Genomic DNA, 22,785 nt, shown 5'->3' on the forward strand with positions numbered 1-22,785 from the left:
ACGGAGAGAAGCCATGGCACAGTGAGCCACTCCTCTATATTGAGGAGCTCTACGCAGGGAACAAGTCTGGCCGGTGGGACTGTGCCATGGAAATCTGCCGGAGCAGTAGGAGACGCACGATCTAGTTACACACCTACCTAAGTTATACTGCTGAACGGTGCTGATGTAGCCGTAGAAGGGACAGTGGCCGAAAAACACCAGCATGACCGTACTGCTGTCGTTCAGCGTGACGATGTGAGCAGAATGCCCGACCACGGAGTACTGGTCTATGATATTTGGGAAGATCTGAACCCACGACGTATTCTGGACGTGGAACACCCACAGCTGGTTGGTGACGTTCCCACTGGCATCCAACTTTCCCCCGTACATGTACATTGCATCCTAGGAGGAAGAGGAGAGAGGTTCAGCTTTCACTGGTCCATGTAGGAGACACAGGACTTAACATGCGGCGGGGTTCCATCCATAGCTGCGTGGCTTCCTTTCACTGGCTGCCAGGGAAAACTAATTTACATACAAGCCCAGCGAGGCCAACCTTATCAACACACACACACCTTATCGACACATACCGTAAGGGAGGACCGGCAAATTCAGATTATCCCCAAAACGGACACTTGCCAACACAGACAGAAGCACGCATCACAGACATGTAACAGCAATATGCAGACGTTCTAGGTACACTTCCCACCATTGCTAGGGTCACCTTGTATAGCGCCAGGGAGTGTCCATATCGTACATCCACAGCGTTCACCGAGCTGTCCAGCGGAAGCCACTCACGGGAGGCCAGGTTATACCTGTACAGGACACAATCCAGTTACTGCTGGACATCACAATGCAGGCAGCACAGCCATTCTCGTGGATAAGGAGAGATTTACATGTATTTATTTGGCACTGCTACCAGCAATAATACGTGAAATAACTACTGACCCAGCAGATTTATCCCCCCTTCTCCGCATGTAATAACGCTGCTCTCACTGTGGCACCTCTAGGTTATTCCCTTCTAGTAGGAGCGATAGTGCTGTCTGTGACCTGTGCACATGGCAGTCACACAGCATATGCGTTGTATCCCTGCGTCGTGTGTGGCGCAGTCACAGTCTGCAGCCTCTTCCCAAAGTCTCCATCACAGAGCATGAATCCTGCGTGCGAGTTATCACGCGGCACCTAGCTCACTGACAGCGATATAAAGGCCTGCGCAGTGCTTGCGGCTTACATAGATCACTCTTATACAGTATGAATTATGTTTCTTACAGTGGTGTCCAGCTATAAACAGGGGTGTGGTATGGAGGGTCAACAAGAGTTAGGTCAACAGTGTCTAGGTGGGCCCCTATTGGTTGAAAGGAAGTAGGTCAACATGGGTTCTAGGTCAACAGGGACTCTAGGTCGTCCTGTTCTAGATCGACATGACATAAGGTCAACATGAGTTTTTCCACTTTTTTTGGTGGTGTTTTCGCAGTACAGTGACGGGGAACCCCAATTACTGCACCGTGTCCCCTCGCATGGCTCAGCTTCAGACAGGTTACCGTTCCCAATTGTAGTCCACGTGGATCGTAAAGTATGAAAAAGTTCAAATGAAAAAAAAAAAAGTGAAAAACTCCGGTCGACCTAGAGTCCCTGTCAACCTACTTACTGTTGACCAACAGTAGTCGACCAAGAGACCGGATACCAAAAACAGCACCTCAGCTAGAAATACAGGGTCCTTCATTCTAAGCACTGACAAGGCAAAGTGATCCATTCTCATGGGGTCTGCTCACCCACGGATGGCAGTAGGACTTCAGAAGCGTCAGAGACACCTTAGTAGGTGCAGGCAGCAGGTGATTGGAACAGCCAAGGTACCGGTTCATCTGTTCCCTGATGTTGCTCCCTATCACATAAACATGAACCTCTCCTGCTTCTTCCAGACACTACACCCATCTCCGGGGTGATATTAAAGGCATATCTGGGCTACTAAAAGGGAGGGATTACTCAGGGACACCAAGGGTACAGAACGGCAGAGTGCCATAACAGTAAACATATAAAAGTGTGGTAAGAAAAAGGGTTCTCACGCCATAACCATCTTGTAATCGGAATGGTTGAACATGTATCCACCAACGATCCACATGATATCATCCAGCACAACAGCTTTGTGAGAAGCTCTGGCCAGTTGGGGTACGGAGAACTCATCACGTGTCCAAAACGACTCGTTTGCGGGGAATGGAACTGAGCAACCGGGACCTGGAAAACAAATCAAATTTGTTAAAGAAAAGAACGGAGACCATAAAACCGGACTGCTGTCTGTATTGGGTGCGGTGGCCCCCGGGAGCCAGTAAAAAAAGGCCTCCACCTAACTTCCTATGCTGTTGCACCATCAAGGGGATAGGCCAGCAATACGCAACTGATGTGGACCTTGTTGTGTTAAGTACGTTTAAATGTCTACCTTTAATAGCGTTGTGGTGCCAGAGGAGCGTCCGGTTGCCGCAGCACCAAGTTAATCCCTGGCACCCAAGAAAAATTGCTTTAAAAGTAATTAAAATGCTGTATTTAATAAGCGGCACTGCAGGAACAGATTAATGTCTGGTGCTGGGCACCAACTGCTCAAACGCAGTGTTAAACATACTGATTTTTAGATAATTTTTGGGCGAGTCTGCTGGTAGAATAGGGAAAAAGGCCAAAAAATTGGCTGCGCGGCCTTCTGAGAGAGACAGGAAATCACATGCTAGTTAACAGTTACTTCGGAACATCCTTTGGCCGGAAGACAATACAGGGGACTCCGGCCATAACCTCTGTGTGATTAGTGATGCAGCAGAGGGACAGATGTATTAGGCCTGGAGAAGGGATAAAAAAGTGATAAGTACAAGGCGATAACGCACCAGCCAATCAGCTCCTGTCATTTTTCAAAGCCGTAATGATAGGCTGGTGATGATCCGGGTTAATACATCTGCCCCAGAGAAAGCACAGCTAGCTCTAAATTGTACGTTACCTACGCGGTCTGTCACTCTCTGCCAATATGTGTGTATAGTAGTAAAACTGTATAAATAGGAATCCCTAACTCCACAGCGTAGAAGCCAGGTGGCAGAGTAAGCCCACCTGGGCACAGATACAGCCCCCCGGATGCCCGTAATACAAAAGACATCTGTAGCTAATGACGACTGTGCTTACAAAAACAGGTAGTGACTGAAGGAGAAAATAAGAATTTACTCACCGGTAATTCTATTTCTCGTAGTCCGTAGTGGATGCTGGGAACTCCGTAAGGACCATGGGGAATAGCGGGCTCCGAAGGAGGCTGGGCACTCTAGAAAGATCTTAGACTACCTGGTGTGCACTGGCTCCTCCCACTATGACCCTCCTCCAAGCCTCAGTTAGGACACCGTGCCCGGACGAGCGTACACAATAAGGAAGGATTTTGAATCCCGGGTAAGACTCATACCAGCCACACCAATCACACCGTATAACTCGTGATATGAAACCCAGTTAACAGTATGAAACAACCGAGCCTCTCAACAGATGGCTCAACAATAACCCGATTTAGTTAACAATAACTACGTACAAGTATTGCAGATACACCGCACTTGGGACGGGCGCCCAGCATCCACTACGGACTACGAGAAATAGAATTACCGGTGAGTAAATTCTTATTTTCTCTGACGTCCTAGTGGATGCTGGGAACTCCGTAAGGACCATGGGGATTATACCAAAGCTCCCAAACGGGCGGGAGAGTGCGGATGACTCTGCAACACCGAATGAGAGAACTCCAGGTCCTCCTCAGCCAGGGTATCAAATTTATAGAATTTTGCAAACGTGTTTGCCCCTGACCAAGTAGCAGCTCGGCAAAGTTGTAAAGCCGAGACCCCTCGGGCAGCCGCCCAAGATGAGCCCACCTTCCTTGTGGAATGGGCATTGACAGATTTTGGCTGTGGCGGGCCTGCCACAGAATGTGCAAGCTGAATTGTACTACAAATCCAACGAGCAATAGTCTGCGTAGAAGCAGGAGCACCCAGCTTGTTGGGTGCATATAGGATAAACAGCGAGTCAGATTTTCTGACTCCAGCCGTCCTGGAAACATATATTTTCAGGGCCCTGACCACGTCTAACAACTTGGAGCCCTCCAAATCCCTAGTAGCCGCAGGCACCACAATAGGCTGGTTCAGGTGAAATGCTGACACCACCTTAGGGAGAAACTGGGGACGAGTCCTCAATTCTGCCCTATCCATATGAAAAATCAGATAAGGGCTTTTACAGGACAAAGCCGCCAATGACCACCTTCCACGTGAGATATTTCAGATCCACGGTGTTTAGTGGTTCAAACCAATGTGATTTTAAGAAACTCAACACCACGTTGAGATCCCAAGGTGCCACAGGGGGCACAAACGGGGGCTGAATATGCAGCACTCCCTTTACAAAAGACTGAACTTCAGGTACTGAAGCTAGTTCTTTTTGAAAGAAAATCGACAGAGCCGAGATCTGTACCTTAATGGAGCCCAGTTTTAGGCCCATATTCACTCCTGCTTGCAGGAAATGCAGAAATCGACCTAGTTGAAATTCCTCTGTTGGGGCCTTTTCGGCCTCACACCATGCAACATACTTCCGCCATATGCGGTGATAATGATTTGCTGTAACCTCTTTCCTAGCTTTAATAAGCGTAGGAATGACTTCCTCCGGAATGCCCTTTTCCTTCAGTATCCGGCGTTCAACCGCCATGCCGTCAAACGCAGCCGCGGTAAGTTTTGGAACAGACAGGGCCCCTGCTGCCGCAGGTCCTGTCTGAGCGGCAGAGGCCATGGGTCCTCTGATATAATTTTTTGAAGTTCTGGGTACCAAGCTCTTCTTGGCCAATCCGGAACCATGAGTATCGTTCTTACTCCTCGCCTTCTTATTATTATTCTCAATACCTTTGGTATGAGGGGCAGAGGAGGGAACACATAAAACGACTGGTACACCCACGGTGTTACCAGAGCGTCCACAACTATCGCCTGAGGGTCCCTTGACCTGGCGCAATATCTTTTATAGCTTTTTGTTGAGGCGGGACGCCATCATGTCCACCTGTGGCCTTTCCCAAAGGTGTACAATCCTTTGGAAGACTTCTGGATGAAGTCCCCACTCTCCCGGGTGGAGGTCGTGTCTGCTGAGAAGATCAGCTTCCCAGTTGTCCACTCCGGGAATGAACACTGTTGACAGTGCTAACACATGATTTTCCGCCCATCGGAGAATCCTTGTGGCTTTTGCCATCGCCATCCTGCTTCTTGTGTCGCCCTGTTGGTTTACATGGGCGACCGCCGTGATGTTGTCTGATTGGATCAGTACCGGCTGGTTTTGAAGCAGAGGTCTTGCCTGTGTAGAGACGTCACCTGACTTGACCAAAGTCCTTGGAATTTTCTTCCCTGTGTTAATGCCCCCAGCCTCAAAGGCTGGCCTCCATGGTCACTAGGACCTAGTCCAGTATGTCGAACCTGCGGCCCTCCTTAAGATGGGCACTCTGCAGCCACCATTTTAGAGTTACCCTGGTCCTTGGAGACAGGGTTATCAGCCGATGCATTTGAAGATGCGATCCGGACCACTTGTCCAACAGGTTCCACTGAAAAATTATTGCATGGAACCTGCCGAATGGGAATGCTTCGTAGGAAGCTACCCTTATTCCCAGGATTCGCGTGCAATGATGCACCGATACCTGTTTTGGCTTCAGGAGGTCTCTGACTAGAGATGACAGCTCCTTGGCTTTCTCCTCCCGGAGAAACACTTATTTCTGGTCTGTGTCCAGAACCATCCCCAGGAACAGTAGACGTGTCATAGGAACCAGCTGTGACTTTGGACTGTTTAGAATCCAACTCTGCTGTTGTAGCACTTTCCAAAATAGTGCTACCCCGACTAGCAACTGCTCCTTGGACCTCGCCCTTATAAGGAGATTGTCCAAGTACGGGATAATTAAAAACTCCCTTTTCGAAGGAGTGTCATCATTTCGGCCATTACCCCGGTAAACACCCTCGGTGCCTTGTACAGTCCTGTCTGGACTTGGTAATGGTAATCCTGTACCACAAATCTGAGGTACTTCTGGCGAGGATGGTAAATGGGGACATGCAGGTAAGCATCCTTGATGTCCTGGGATACCATGTAATCCCCCTCGTCCAGGCTTGCAATAACCGCCCGAGCGATTCCATCTTGAACTTGAATTTTTTTATGTGTGTGTTCAAGGATTTTAATATAAATGGGTCACACCGAACCATGCGGTTTCGGTACCCCAACCCGTGTAAAATAGTAACCCCGTCCTTGTTGAAGTAGGGGCACTTGAGTATTACCTGTTGGGAATACTGCTTATTAATTGCCTTTAGTACAGCCTCCCTGCCTGAGGGAGTTGTCGGCAAGCCATAATCTAGGAAACGGCTGGGGGGAGATATCTCGAATTCCAGCTTGTACCCCTGACATACTTCTTGAAAGAAACAGGGATCCACCTGTGAGCGAGCCCACTTATCTCTGAAATTTTTTAGACGGCCCCCCACCGTACCTGGCTACACCTGTGGAGCCCCCGCGTCATGCTGTGGGCTCAGAGGAAGCGAGAGAAGAATTTTGAATCTGGGAGCAGGCTGACTGGTGCAGCTTTTTCCCTCTTCCCTTGTCTCTGTACAGAAGGGAAACGCCTTTGACCCGCTTGCTTTTCTGAAGCCGAAAGGACTGTTGATACAGTGCTTTCTTAGTCTGTGAGGAAACCTGAGGTAAAAATATTTCTTCACAGCTGTGGCTGTGGATACGAGGTCCCAGAGACCATCCCCAAATAATTCCTCACCCTTATAAGGCAGAATCCTTTTAAAGTCAGCATCACCTGTCCCGTGACAGGTCTCTAATACCCTCCTGACAGAATGGACATTACATTCATTTTGGATGCCAGCCGGCAAAATATCCCTCTGTGCATCCCTCATATATAAGACGACGTCTTTAATATGTTCTCATGTTTGACAGGGTCACCGACCACTCTGCAGCAGCACGATCTGCAGGTCTCCGTCTAGTACCTCAGTGTGTAAATACAGACTTCAGGATATCCTCCTGTCTTTTATCAACAGGTACCTTCAAAGTGGCCATTCCTAAAACGGCAGTGCCACCTTTTTTGACAACTGTGTGAGCGCCTTATCCACCCTAGGGGATATCTCCCAGCGTAACTTATCCTCCTGGCGGGAAAGGGTACGCCATCAGTAACTTTTTTTAAATTACCAGTTTCTAAACGGGGGAACCCACGCTTTTCACACACTTCATTTATTCATCTGATGGGGGAACAAAACACTGCCTGTTTTTTCTCCCCAAACCTAAAAACCCATTTATAGAGGTGCTTGGGTTAATGTCAGAAATGTGTAACACATTTTTTATTGCCGGGATCAAGTCACGGATGTTCCTAGTGGATTGTGTATATGTCTCAACCTTGTCGACCCTGGAGTCAGACTCCGTGTCGACATCTGTGTCTGCCATCTGAGAGAGCGGGCGTTTTTGAGCCCCTGATGGCCTTTGAGACGCCTGGGCAGGCGCGGGCTGAGAAGCCGGCTGTCCCACAGCTGTTACGTCATCCATCCTTTTATGTAAGGAGTTGATACTGTCGATTAATACCTTCCATCCACTCTGGTGTCGGCCCCACAGGGGGCTACATCACATATATCGGCCTCTGCTCCGTCACCATATAAGCCTCCTCATTTAACATGTCAACACAGCCGTACCGACACACCGCAGACACACAGGGAATGCTCTAAACGAGGACAGGACCCACAAAAGCCCTTTGGGGGGACAGAGTGAGAGTATGCCAGCACTCACCAGAGCGCTATATAATGCAGGGACTAACTGAGTTATGTCCCCTATAGCTGCTTTTTTTATATAATGTATACTGCGCCTAAATTAAATGCCCCCCTCTCTTTTTTAACCCTGTTCTGTGTTGTAAACTGCAGGGGAGAGCTAGGGAGCTTCCCTCCAACGGAGCTGTGAGGGAAAATGGCGCCAGTGTGCTTGAGGGAGATAGTTCCGCCCCTTTTCCGCGGCCTATTCTCCCGCTTTTTTATGGAATCTGGCAGGGGTATTTACCTCATACATAGCCCCTGGGGCTATATATTGAGGTATTTTTGCCAGCCAAGGTGTTTTTATTGCTGCCTCAGGGCGCCCCCCCCAGCGCCCTGCACCCTCAGTGACCGGAGTGTGAAGTGTGTGAGAGGAGCAATGGCGCACAGCTGCAGTGCTGTGCGCTACCTTGGTGAAGACTGAGTCTTCATGCCGCCGATTTTCCGGACTATCTTCTTGCTTCTGGCTCTGTAAGGGGGACGGCGGCGCGGCTCCGGGACCGAACACCAAGGACTGGGCCTGCGGTCGATCCCTCTGGAGCTAATGGTGTCCAGTAGCCAAAGAAGCCCAATCCGGCTGCAAGCAGGCGAGTTCGCTTCTTCTCCCCTTAGTCCCTCGCTGCAGTGAGCCTGTTGCCAGCAGGTCTCACTGAAAATAAAAAAACCTAAGTCTATTTCTTTCTAAGAGCTCAGGAGAGCCCCTAGTGTGCATCCAACCTCGGCCGGGCACGAAATCTAACTGAGGCTTGGAGGAGGGTCATAGTGGGAGGAGCCAGTGCACACCAGGTAGTCTAAGATCTTTCTAGAGTGCCCAGCCTCCTTCGGAGCCCGCTATTCCCCATGGTCCTTACGGAGTTCCCAGCATCCACTAGGACGTCAGAGAAAGACAGGAAAGGGCGGAAATACAAACACCAACTAATAATGTCCTCCTTAATACAAAATGACTAGCGTTCGTTGTGATGGGTACCGGTGGAGGATTACGGGTACACTGGGTATGATGCAGAGAGATGAAAGGTCAGCCTTATCTAGCACCTCTGACCTGTAATATGTGGCCTGTAGACGAGACGGGAGGGTATGAAGACTATAAAGGATGAAGGTACTTCTTTGTAGCAAAATTAATTTGGAAAGAGGGGTGTAAAATAGACTGGTAACGCTGCGTTGGACAACACCAGAACTACGCCCCATAGTTTCTGCTTATTGATTATAAATCCTTCCATCCCAATCCTGCGTATACAGACCGCGCTGCACCACTCATCACCTCCGTGTCTTCACAGTCTCAGTCTATGGATTTAGGACACATGCAGACTGCAGCGGGTGCACGGAACACTATCATTGTAAACCCAGAATCAGATCCAGGAATGACTTCCCATTATAATAACAGGCCCTTATATTCTGATCTGTCATTTCTTTTCAGCACAAAGTGCCACTGATGTACGGCTATAAAAGATATTACATCGGGTGAGCCAAATTAAATACAGCCTGGAAATCTCTGTGCAGGCACCAAGAACAACAACAGATTGCTCAATATAACCAGCAGCTATACAGTAATACCAGTATAAGAGATAAGATAACACCGAACTATTTCATCTGCTGCAGAGGAAAATGAACAGGGACTCACCCTGCCAGCCTGCGCCGCAGACGCAGAACTTGGTGCCATTCATATTGCATTCCCCACGATCAGGATACCCGCAGTTCTCCAAGCAGTACGGGATGTCACATGACTCTCCCTTCCAGTGTTCAGAGCACTCGCAGTAGCTGCGCCCATTTTCCGTTACGCAGATCCCCCGTCCGGAGCAGTTATTGCGGCACGTGTCTATGCTGCAACACAAAAGGTCCATTTTGTAAAACAGACGTTAAATGGATTTGGTTATAAATTCACAATTAGGCTAAAAAAATAAGAATTTACTTACCGATAATTCTATTTCTCATAGTCCGTAGTGGATGCTGGGGACTCCGAAAGGACCATGGGGAATAGCGGCTCCGCAGGAGACTGGGCACAAAGTAAAAGCTTTAGGACTAGCTGGTGTGCACTGGCTCCTCCCCCTATGACCCTCCTCCAAGCCTCAGTTAGGATACTGTGCCCGGACGAGCGTACACAATAAGGAAGGATTTTGAATCCCGGGTAAGACTCATACCAGCCACACCAATCACACCGTACAACTTGTGATCTGAACCCAGTTAACAGCATGATAACAGAAGGAGCCTCTGAAAAGATGGCTCACAACAACAATAACCCGATTTTTGTAACAATAACTATGTACAAGTAATGCAGACAATCCGCACTTGGGATGGGCGCCCAGCATCCACTACGGACTATGAGAAATAGAATTATCGGTAAGTAAATTCTTATTTTCTCTAACGTCCTAGTGGATGCTGGGGACTCCGAAAGGACCATGGGGATTATACCAAAGCTCCCAAACGGGCGGGAGAGTGCGGATGACTCTGCAGCACCGAATGAGAGAACTCCAGGTCCTCCTCAGCCAGGGTATCAAATTTGTAGAATTTAGCAAACGTGTTTGCCCCTGACCAAGTAGCTGCTCGGCAAAGTTGTAAAGCCGAGACCCCTCGGGCAGCCGCCCAAGATGAGCCCACTTTCCGTGTGGAATGGGCTTTTACAGATTTTGGCTGTGGCAGGCCTGCCACAGAATGTGCAAGCTGAATTGTACTACAAATCCAACGAGCAATCGTCTGCTTAGAAGCAGGAGCACCCAGCTTGTTGGGTGCATACAGGATAAACAGCGAGTCAGATTTTCTGACTCCAGCCGTCCTGGAAACATATTTTCAGGGCCCTGACTACGTCCAGCAACTTGGAATCCTCCAAGTCCCTAGTAGCCGCAGGCACCACAATAGGTTGGTTTAAGTGAAATGCTGAAACCACCTTAGGGAGACATTGAGGACGAGTCATCAATTCTGCCCTGTCCGTATGAAAAATTAGGTAAGGGCTTTTATAGGATAAAGCCGCCAATTCTGATACACGCCTGGCTGAAGCCAGGGCTAACAGCATTACCACTTTCCATGTGAGATATTTCAAGTCCACAGTGGTGAGTGGTTCAAACCAATGTGATTTTAGGAATCCCAACACTACATTGAGATCCCAAGGTGCCACTGGAGGCACAAAAGGAGGCTGTATATGCAGTACTCCCTTGACAAACGTCTGAACTTCAGGAACAGAAGCTAGTTCTTTTTGGAAGAATATCGACAGGGCCGAAATTTGAACCTTAATGGACCCTAATTTGAGGCCCATAGACAGTCCTGTTTGCAGGAAATGCAGGAATCGACCCAGTTGAAATTCCTCCGTAGGGGCCTTCCTGGCCTCGCACCACGCAACATATTTACGCCAAATACGGTGATAATGTTGTACGGTTACATCCTTCCTGGCTTTGATCAGGGTAGGGATGACTTCATCCGGAATGCCTTTTTCCTTCAGGATCCGGCGTTCAACCGCCATGCCGTCAAACGCAGCCGCGGTAAGTCTTGGAACAGACATGGTCCCTGCTGGAGCAGGTCCTGTCTTAGAGGTAGAGGCCACGGGTCTTCCGTGAGCATCTCTTGAATTTCCGGGTACCAAGTCCTTCTTGGCCAATCCGGAGCCACGAGTATAGTCTTTACTCCTCTCCTTCTTATGATTCTCAGTACTTTTGGTATGAGAGGAAGAGGAGGGAACACATACACTGACAGGTACACCCACGGTGTTACCAGAGCGTCCACAGCTATTGCCTGAGGGTCCCTTGACCTGGAGCAATATCTGTCCAGTTTTTTGTTGAGGCGAGACGCCATCATGTCCACCTTTGGTTTTTCCCAACGGTTTACAATCATGTGGAAGACTTCTGGGTGAAGTCCCCACTCCCCCGGGTGAAGATCGTGTCTGCTGAGGAAGTCTGCTTCCCAGTTGTCCACTCCCGGAATGAACACTGCTGACAGTGCTATCACATGATTTTCCGCCCAGCGAAGAATCCTTGCCACTTCCGTCATTGCCCTCCTGCTTCTTGTGCCGCCCTGTCTGTTTACGTGGGCGACTGCCGTGATGTTGTCCGACTGGATCAATACTGGCTGACCCTGAAGCAGAGGCCTTGCCTGACTTAGGGCATTGTAAATGGCCCTTAGTTCCAGGATATTTATGTGAAGTGACGTTTCCATGCTTGACCACAAGCCCTGGAAATTTTTTCCCTGTGTGACTGCTCCCCAGCCTCTCAGGCTGGCATCCGTGGTCACCAGGACCCAATCCTGAATGCCGAATCTGCGGCCCTCTAGGAGATGAGCACTCTGTAACCACCACAGGAGAGACCCCTTGTCCTTGGAGACAGGGTTATCCGCTGATGCATTTGAAGATGCGATCCGGACCATTTGTCTAGCAGATCCAACTGAAAAGTTCTTGCGTGGAATCTGCCGAATGGAATCGCTTCGTAAGAAGCCACCATCTTTCCCAGGACCCTTGTGCACTGATGCACTGACACCTGGCCTGGTCTTAGGAGTTTCCTGACTAGGTCGGATAACTCCCTGGCTTTCTCTTCCGGGAGAAACACCTTTTTCTGTACTGTGTCCAGAATCATCCCTAGGAACAGCAGACGTGTCGTCGGAATCAGCTGCGATTTTGGAATATTTAGAATCCATCCGTGCTGTCGTAGTACTATTTGAGATAGTGCTACTCCGACCTCTAACTGTTCTCTGGACCGTGCCCTTATCAGGAGATCGTCCAAGTAAGGGATAATTAAGACGCCTTTTCTTCGAAGAAGAATCATCATTTCGGCCATTACCTTGGTAAAGACCCGGGGTGCCGTGGACAATCCAAACGGCAGCGTCTGAAACTGATAGTGACAGTTCTGTACCACAAACCTGAGGTACCCTTGGTGAGAAGGGCAATTTGGGACATGGAGGTAAGCATCCTTGATGTCCAGAGACACCATGTAGTCCCTTTCTTCCAGGTTCGCTATCACTGCTCTGAGTGACTCCATCTTGAATTTGAACCTTTTTATGTAAGTGTTCAAGGCTTTCAGATTTAAAATGGGTCTCACCGAGCCGTCCGGCTTCGGTACCACAAACAGCGTGGAGTAATACCCCTTTCCCTGTTGTAGGAGGGGTACCTTGATTATCACTTGCTGGGAATACAGCTTGTGAATGGCTTCCAATACCGCCTCCCTGTCGGGGGTAGACGTTGGTAAAGCAGACTTCAGGAACCGGCGAGGGGGAGACGTCTCGAATTCCAATTTGTACCCCTGAGATACTACCTGCAGGATCCAGGGGTCCACTTGCGAGTGAGCCCACTGCGCGCTGAAAATCTTGAGACGGGCCCCCACCGTGCCTGAGTTCGCTTGTAAGGCCCCAGCGTCATGCTGAGGACTTGGCAGAAGCGGGGGAGGGCTTCTGTTCGTGGGAAGAAGCTGTCTGTTGCAGTCTTTTTCCCCTTCCTCTGCCCCGGGGCAGATATGAGTGGCCTTTTGCCCGCTTGCCCTTATGGGGACGAAAGGACTGAGCCTGAAAAGACGGTATCTTTTTCTGCTGCGAGGTGACTTGGGGTAAAAAGGTGGATTTCCCAGCCGTTGCCGTGGCCACCAGGTCCGATAGACCGCCCCCAAATAACTCCTCCCCTTTATACGGCAATACTTCCATATGCCGTTTGGAATCCGCATCCCCTGACCACTGTCGCGTCCATAATCCTCTTCTGGCAGAAATGGACATCGTACTTACTCTTGATGCCAGAGTGCAAATGTCTCTCTGTGCATCTCGCATATATAGGAATGCATCCTTTAAATGCTCTATAGTCAATAATATATTGTCCCTGTCCAGGGTATCAATATTTTCAGTCAGGGAATCCGACCAAGCCACCCCAGCACTGCACATCCAGGCTGAGGCGATTGCTGGTCGCAGTATAACACCAGTATGTGTGTATATACTTTTAAGGATATTTTCCAGCCTCCTATCTGCTGGCTCCTTAAGGGCGGCCGTTTCTGGAGACGGTAACGCCACTTGTTTTGATAAGCGTGTGAGCGCCTTATCTACCCTAGGGGGTGTTTCCCAACGAGCCCTAACCTCTGGTGGGAAGGGATATAGTGCCAATAATTTTTTAGAAATTAGCAGTTTTTTGTCGGGGGTAACCCACGCTTCATCACACACTTCATTCAATTCATCTGATTCAGGAAAAACTACGGGTAGTTTTTTCACACCCCACATAATACCCCTTTTCGTGGTACTTGCAGTATCAGAGATGTGCAAAACCTCCTTCATTGCCGTGATCATGTAACGTGTGGCCCTACTGGAAAATACGTTTGTTTCTTCACCGTCGACACTGGAGTCAGTGTCTGGGTCCGTGTCGACCCACTGAGGTAACGGGCGTTTTATAGCCCCTGACGGTGTTTGAGACGCCTGGACAGGCACTAACTGAGCTGCCGGCTGTCTCATGTCGTCAACAGTTTTCTGTAACGTGCCGACACTGTCACGTAATTCCTTAATTACGGCCATCCATTCAGGTGTCGACTCCCTAGGGGGTGACATCACTAACACAGGCAATTGCTCTGCTTCCACATCATTTTTCTCCTCATACATGTCGACACACACGTACCGACACCCAGCACACACACAGGGAATGCTCTGATAGAGGACAGGACCCCACTTAGCCCCTTGGGGAGACAGAGGGAGAGTTTGCCAGCACACACCAGAGCGCTATATATGTATAGGGACAACCTTACAATAAGTGTCTATCCCTTATAGCTGCTTATATCTGTTATTTCGCCAATTAAGTGCCCCCCTCTCTTTTTTACCCTGTTTCTGTAGTGCAGGATGCAGGGGAGTTTCTGGGAGCCTTCCTACCAGCGGAGCTGTGTGGGAAAAATGGCGCTGTGTGCTGAGGAGATAGGCCCCGCCCCCTTCACGGCGGGCTCTTCTCCCGCTTTTTTCTGGAAAACTGGCAGGGGTTAAATACATCCATATAGCCCAGGAGCTATATGTGATGTATTTTTTGCCAAATAAGGTAAATTCATTGCTTCCCAGGGCGCCCCCCCCTAGCGCCCTGCACCCTCAGTGACCGAAGTGTGCTGAGAGCAATGGCGCACAGCTGCAGTGCTGTGCGCTACCTTATGAAGACAGGAAAGTCTTCTGCCGCCGATTTATGGACCTCTTCTTGCTTCAGCATCTGTAAGGGGGCCGGCGGCGCGGCTCCGGGACCCATCCATGGCTGGGCCTGTGATCGTCCCTCTGGAGCTAATGTCCAGTAGCCAAGAAGCCCAATCCACTCTGCACGCAGGTGAGTTCGCTTCTTCTCCCCTTAGTCCCACGCTGCAGTGAGCCTGTTGCCAGCAGGACTCACTGAAAATAAAAAAACCTAAGTATACTTTTACTTCTAAGCAGCTCAGGAGAGCCACCTAGATTGCACCCTTCTCGGCCGGGCACAAAGATCTAACTGAGGCTTGGAGGAGGGTCATAGGGGGAGGAGCCAGTGCACACCAGCTAGTCCTAAAGCTTTTACTTTGTGCCCAGTCTCCTGCGGAGCCGCTATTCCCCATGGTCCTTTCGGAGTCCCCAGCATCCACTAGGACGTTAGAGAAATAAAAATAAAATTGAACAAAGAATACACAAAATGTACTAAACACATTGTGTGAATAACCTTTATTTCACACCATGGAGCGCTGTGCTATTAGAGGAGCCTGCACTAAATGTACTACAGGTAGGCTTACCAAAATATCCCTTTAATCTGGGACACGTATGATTTACACATGTTCTGTGGCTGGCTAAATTCAAGCCTCATTTCACTTCATTTTAATCAGCCACAGAACCTGTGTACATTATACATGCCCCGAATTAAAGGGACATCACAGCAAGCCTACCTATAAGGGCTCAATCTGTGGCTTCCAGCTTGCATTCTACCATCATGCACTGCCACCATCACTGGCAACCAATCAGGCGCCATAATTCTCAGCATAGATCAGAGAAAGTAAAAACACCCAATTGGTTCCTAAGAGCAGTACCATATATTTACACAGGTGTCTGCAGAACAATGCTTACGCAGGTGCGTCGTAATGTTTATACGTCATCTTATCACTGTTATATATTATTCTGCCTCATTAACAGTCCTAGAACAGAATTCAAACAAATATATAACACAGATGTTACCCAATAGAAGGTTGTCATGCACAGAGGAGCGCGGGATTACATGCAGAGTGTATAGAACAGGCGCCTTGAGTGCTTTAAACCTAACTAAAAAACCTACAACAATACCGTAAGACCCTCAGCCAGAGAATGGGGACGTAGGCGAGGCACGGTTACCTGTAGCTGATGTTAAACCCGGTCAGGTTGTAGGCCGCATCACTGAAGAAATGTAACAGCGCATACCCGGAGGTAATGGCCACTTCCGGCACGGTGTCGTTGCTCTCTCTCTCAGGGACAATCAGCCCGCTGGAAACACAACACAATTATGTCAGTAACACGTAGATAATCAGTCACACACAACACTTGTGGTTACTTCCAGGCTGCCTCCATGTCTCTCATAGCACCACAGTCAGGAGATTGCAGCTTGTTATCCATCTTCCCACTCCCCAATCTGCCATTGAAAGCTGTATATACAGTTGCAGCCCCGGAACTCTGGCTTGGCAGGTTTTCTAAAGTAGTGTCTATATAATACCCTTCTAAAAGGGTTTCTATCTAGTATATGGAGTCAGAGAAGGATTACAAATCCTGTACACCAAGGGCAGCTCTCACATGCATGGATAATAAAACATACAATCAGTCTGAACACTAGGATACAACTGCCTGTACAATAGGTAACTGTTCCGTCTTAGGGGGTCATCAATTGTGGCGCACGCCCCCTGCTGGCAGTCTAGATGAATAGGTGTTTATTGGAGCTACTGAATTGCTGCTGTGAACAGGTGCTCATTAGCATTTAACGTGACTGAAAGCTCCGGGTTTAGCCGCGCAGAGTCTAAAGTTCTCGTTTGTGCGCCCAAACTACGGACTTTTCACACATTCTTTCTCGCACCTCCGGAGGCTGCAAGAAAAAAGATGTGCGTGTGCGCCCTGCAGCTAATGGGCGTCAGATCTGAGCAACAAATCAATGGGGCCAGATAGGATACACCCAAGGATACTAAAAGAGCTAAAAGATGTGCTGGTGGCACCATTAACAGAATTATTTAACCAGTCACTAAATACAGGTGCCATTCCAGAGGACTGGAAAAGAGCAAATGTAGTTCCACTGTACAAAAGTGGAAGCAAGGAAGAAGCAAGTAACTACAGACCAGTAAGCCTTACATAAGTAGTAGGGAAAGTAATGGAAAAACTATTGAAAGAAAGAGTTGTGGAATATCATAAATCAAACAATTTACAGGATCCAAAACAGCATGGATTTACTGGTGGGAGATCATGCCAAACAAATCTTAGACTTTTTTGACTGATGAAAAAATAAGATTTTGCTCACCGGTAAATCTATTTCTCGTAGTCCGTAGTGGATGCTGGGACTCCGTAAGGACCATGGGGATTAGCGGCTCCACAGGAGACTGGGCACAACTAAAGAAAGCTTTAGGACTACCTGGTGTGCACTGGCTCCTCCCACTAAGACCCTCCTCTAGACCTCAGTTAGGATACTGTGCCCGGAAGAGCTGACACAAAAAGGAAGGATTTTGAATCCCGGGTAAGACTCATACCAGCCACACCAATCACACCGTATAACTCGTGATACTATACCCAGTTAACAGTATGAAATAAAACTGAGCCTCTCAACAGATGGCTCAACAATAACCCTTTAGTTAGGCAATAACTATAAACAAGTATTGCAGACAATCCGCACTTGGGATGGGCGCCCAGCATCCACTACGGACTACGAGAAATAGATTTACCAGTGAGTAAAATCTTGTTTTCTCTGACGTCCCAAGTGGATGCTGGGACTCCGTAAGGACCATGGGGATTATACCAAAGCTCCCAAACGAGCGGGAGAGTGCGGATGACTCTGCAGCACCGAATGAGCAAACTCTAGGTCCTCCTCAGCCAGGGTATCAAACTTGTAGACTGTTGCAAAAATGTTTGAACCCGACCAAGTAACAGCTCGGCAAAGTTGTAAAGCCGAGACCCCTCGGGCAGCCGCCCAAGAAAAGCCCACTTTCCTCGTGGAATGGGCTTTTACAGATTTAGGGTGCGGCAGTCCAGCCGCAGCATGTGCAAGTTGAATCGTGCTACAGATCCAGCGAGCAATAGTCTGCTTAGAAGCAGGAGCACCCAGCTTGTTGGGTGCATACAGGATAAATAGCGAGTCAGTTTTCCTGACTCCAGCCGTCCTGGAAACATATACTTTTCAGGGCCCTGACTACGTCCAGTAACTTGGAATCCTCAAAGTCCCAAGTAGCCGCAGGCACCACAATAGGTTGGTTCACATGAAAAACTGATACCACCTTAGGAAGGAATTGGGAACGAGTCCTCAATTCCGCCTTATCCATATAAAATACAGATAAGGGCTTTTGTATGACAAAGCCGCCAATTCTGATACATGCCTGGCCGACGCCACGGCCCACAGCATGACCACTTTCCACGTGAGGTATTGTAGCTCCACGGATTTAAGTGGCACAACCCAATGCGACTTCAGGAAATCCAACACCACGTTGAGATCCCACGGTGCCACTTGAGGCACAAACGGGGGCTGACTATGCAGCACTCCCTTAACAAAAGTCCGAACTTCAGGCAGTAAAGCCAGTTCTATTTTGGAAGAAAATCGATAGAGCCGAAATCTGGACCTTCATGGAACCCAATTTTAGGCCCATAGTCACCTCTGACTGTAGGAAGTGCAGAAATCGACCTAGCTGAAATTTCTCCTTTGGGGCCTTCCTGGCCTCACAGCACGCAACATATTTCCACCATATGCGGTGATAATGGTTTGCGTTCACTTCTTTCCTAGCTTTAAATAGCGTAGGGATAACTTCCTCCGGAATGCCCTTTTCCTTCAGGATCCGGTGTTCAACCGCCATGCCGTCAAACGCAGCCGCGGTACGTCTTGGAACAGACAGGCCCCCTGCTGCAGCAGGTCCTGTCTGAGCGGCAGAGGCCATGGGTCCTCTGAGATCATTTCTTGGAGTTCTGGTTACCAAGCTCTTCTTGGCCAACCCGGAACAATGAGTATAGTTCTTACTCCTCTCCTTCTTATTATTCTCATTACCCTGGGTAAGAGAGGCAGAGAAGGGAACACATACACCGGCTGGTACACCCACGGTGTTACCAGAGCGTCCACAGCTATCGCCAGAGGGTCCCTTGACCTGGCGCAATATCTTTGTAGCTTTTTGTTGAGGCGGGACGCCATCATGTCCACCTGTGGCCTTTCCCAACGGTGTACAATCATTTGGAAAACTTCTGGATGAAGTCCCCACTCTCCCGGGTGGAGGTCGTGTCTTCTGAGAAAGTCTGCTTCTCAGTTGTCCACTCCGGGAATGAACACTGCTGACAGTGCTAACACATGATTTTCCGCCCATCGGAGAATCCTTGTGGCTTCTGCCATCGCCATCCTGCTTCTTGTGCCGCCCTGTCGGTTTACATGAACGACCGCCGTGATGTTGTCTGACCGGATCAGCACCGGCCGGTGTTGAAGCAGGGTCTAGCCTGACTTAGGGCATTGTAAATGGCCCTTAGTTCCAGAATATTTATGTGTAGGAAAGTCTCCTGACTTTTCCGTAGCCTTGGAAGTTTCTTCCCTGTGTGACTGCCCCCCAGCCTCGAAGGCTGGCATCCGTGGTCACCAGGACCCAGTCCTGTATGCCGAATCTGCGGCCCCCTAGAAGATGAGCACTCTGCAGCCACCACAACAGCGGCACCCTGGCCCTTGGAGACAGGGTTATCCGCAGATGCATCTGAAGATGCGACCCGGACCACTTGTCCAACAGATCCCACTGGAAAATCCTTGCATGGGACCTGGCGAATGGAATTTCTTCGTAAGAAGCTACCATCCTTCCCAGGGCTCGCGTGCATTGATGCACCGACACCTGTATACGTATTAGGAGGTCTCTGTCTAGAGACGACAACTCCTTGGACTTCTCCTCCGGGAGAAACCTTTTTTATCCTGTTCTGTGTCCAGAACCATACCCAGGAACAGTAGACGCGTCATAGGAACCAGCTGCGACTTTGGAATATTCAGAATCCAGCCGTGCTGTTGTAGCACTTCCCGACATAGTGCTTCTCCGCCGAACAACTGCTCCCTGGACCTCGCCTTTATAAGGAGATCGTCCAAGTACGGGATAATTATTTCGGCCATTACCTTGGTAAATACCTCGGTGCCGGGGACAGACCAACGGCAACGTCTGGAATTGGTAATGACAATCCTGTACCACAATTTTGAGGTACTCCTGGTGAAGAGGGTAAATAGGGACATGCAGGTAAGCATCCTTGATGTCCAGTGATACCATGAAATTCTCCAGGCTTGCAATAATCGCCCTGAGCGATTCCATTTTGAACTTAAACCTTCGTATATAAGTGTTCAAGGCTTTCAATTTTAGAATGGGTCTCACCGAACCATCTGGTTTCGGTACCACAACATTTTGGAATAGTAACCCCGGCCTTGTTGAAGGAGGGGTACCTTGATTTCACCTGCTGGAAGTACAGCTTGTGAATTGCCGCCAGTACAACCTTTCTCCGAGGGCAGCAGGCAAGGCTGATGTGACGTAACGGCGAGGGGGAGTCGCCTCGAACTCCAGCCTGTATCCCTGTGATACTATTTGCAGAACCTAGGGATCCAACTGTGGGCAAGCCCACTGGTCCCTGAAGTTCCCGAGACGCGCCCCTACCGCACCTGTCTCCACCTGTGGAGCCCCAACGTCATGCGGTGGACTCAGAGGAAGCGGGGGAAGATTTTTGATCCTGGGAACTGGCTGCTGGTGCAGCTTTTTCCTTCTTCACTTGTCTCTGTGCAGAAAGGAAGCGCCTTTGACCCGCTTGCTTTTCTGAAGCCGAAAGGACTGTACCTGAAAATACAGTGCTTTCTTAGGCTGTGAGGAAACCGGAGGTAAAAAATTTTCTTCCCAGCTGTTGCTGTGGATACGAGGTCCCAGAGACCATCCCCAAACAATTCCTCACCCTTATAAGGCAGAATCTCCATGTGCCTTTTATAGGCAGCATCACCTGTCCACTGCCGGGTTTCTAATACCCTCCTGGCAGAATGGACATTGCATTAATTCTGGATGCCAGCCGGCAAATATCCCTCTGTGCATCCTTTATATCTAAGACAACGTCTTTAATATGCTCTATGTTAGCAAACTATTATCCCTGTCTTAGAGTATTAATATTATCTGACTGGGTATCAGACCACGCTGCAGCAGCACTATTTATGCTGAGGCAATTGCAGGTCTCAGTATATAACCTGAGTGTGTATATACAGACTTCAGGATAGCCTCCTGCTTTTTATCAGCAGGCTCCTTCAAGGTGGCCGTATCCTAAGACGGCAGTGCCACCTTTTTTGACAAACGTGTGAGCGCCTTATCCACCCTAAGGGATATCTCCCAACGTGACCTATCCTCTGGCGGGAAAGGGTACGCCATCAGTAACTTTTTAGAAATTACCAGTTTCTTATCGGGGGAACTCACGCTACTTTACACACTTCATTCATTCATCTGATGGGGGAACAAAACACTGGCTGCTTTTTATCCCCAAAAATAAAACCCCTTTTATGTGGCACTTGGGTTCATGTCAGAAATGCGTAACACATTTTTCATTGCCGAGATCATGTAACGGATGTTCCTAGTGGATTGTGTATATGTCTCAACCTCGTCGACACTGGAGTCAGACTCTGTGTCGACATCTGTGTCTGCCATCTGAGGTAACGGGCGCTTTTTTGAGCCCCTGATGGCCTTTGAGACGCCTGGGCAGGCGCGGGCTGAGAAGCCGGCTGTCCCACAGCTGTTTTACGTCATCCAGCCTTCTATGTAAGGAGTTGACATTGTCGGTTAATACCTTCCACCTATCCATCCACTCTGGTGTCGGTCCCACAAGGGGCGACATCCCATTTATCGGCCTCTGCTCCACCTCCACGTAACCTTCCTCATCCCACATGTCGACACAGCCGTACCGACACACAGCACACACACAGGGAATGCTCTGACTGAGGACAGGACCCCACAAAGTCCTTTGGGGAGACAGAGAGAGAGTATGCCAGCACACACCAGAGCGCTATATAATGCAGGGATTAACACTATAACTGAGTGATTTTTCCCCCAATAGCTGCTTGTATAAACAATATTGCGCCTAAATTTAGTGCCCCCCCCCCCCCCCCTCTCTTTTTAACCCTTTGAGCCTGAAAACTACAGGGGAGAGCCTGGGGAGCTGTCTTCCAGCTGCACTGTGAAGAGAAAATGGCGCCAGTGTGCTGAGGGAGATAGCTCCGCCCCTTTTTTGCAGACTTTTCTCTCGCTTTTTTATGGATTCTGGCAGGGGTATTTATCACATATATAGCTATCTGGGGCTATATATTGTGATGATTTTGCCAGGCAAGGTGTTTATATTGCTGCTCAGGGCGCCCCCCCCCAGCGCCCTGCACCCATCAGTGACCGGAGTGTGAGGTGTGCATGAGGAGCAATGGCGCACAGCTGCAGTGCTGTGCGCTACCTTGTTGAAGACAGAAGTCTTCTGCCGCCGATTTTCCGGAACACTTCTTGCTTCTGGCTCTGTAAGGGGGCCGGCGGCGCGGCTCCGGGACCGAACATCAATGGCCGGTTCCATGCGGTCGATCCCTCTGGAGCTAATGGTGTCCAGTAGCCTAAGAAGCCCAAGCTACCACCAGTTAGGTAGGTTCGCTTCTTCTCCCCTTAGTCCCTCGCTGCAGTGAGTCTGTTGCCAGCAGATCTCACTGTAAAATAAAAAACCTAAAATATACTTTCTTTCTAGGAGCTCAGGAGAGCCCCTAGTGTGCATCCAGCTCAGCCGGGCACAAGAATCTAACTGAGGTCTAGAGGAGGGTCTTAGTGGGAGGAGCCAGTGCACACCAGGTAGTCCTAAAGCTTTCTTTAGTTGTGCCCAGTCTCCTGCGGAGCCGCTAATCCCCATGGTCCTTACGGAGTCCCAG

At 49.3% G+C, this 22,785-nt stretch overlaps 1 protein-coding gene across 1 annotated transcript in view; it reads right to left on the reverse strand.

The window, feature by feature from the left end:
* ATRN (attractin) overlaps nt 1-22,785 on the reverse strand; it is a 326,993-nt gene that overhangs the window by 175,662 nt on the left and 128,546 nt on the right. Inside the window, exons 4-8 of the mRNA XM_063925340.1 lie at nt 16,032-16,160; nt 9,394-9,593; nt 2,040-2,208; nt 701-791; nt 138-381 (exon numbers count right to left, since the gene is read on the reverse strand). Of these exons, the coding sequence (XP_063781410.1) occupies nt 138-381; nt 701-791; nt 2,040-2,208; nt 9,394-9,593; nt 16,032-16,160 (833 nt within the window). The remainder of the gene's footprint in view (nt 1-137; nt 382-700; nt 792-2,039; nt 2,209-9,393; nt 9,594-16,031; nt 16,161-22,785) is intronic.

The sequence above is a fragment of the Pseudophryne corroboree genome, chromosome 1 (assembly GCF_028390025.1).
Source record: "Pseudophryne corroboree isolate aPseCor3 chromosome 1, aPseCor3.hap2, whole genome shotgun sequence".
In the NCBI taxonomy this organism is placed as follows: Eukaryota; Metazoa; Chordata; class Amphibia; order Anura; family Myobatrachidae; genus Pseudophryne; species Pseudophryne corroboree.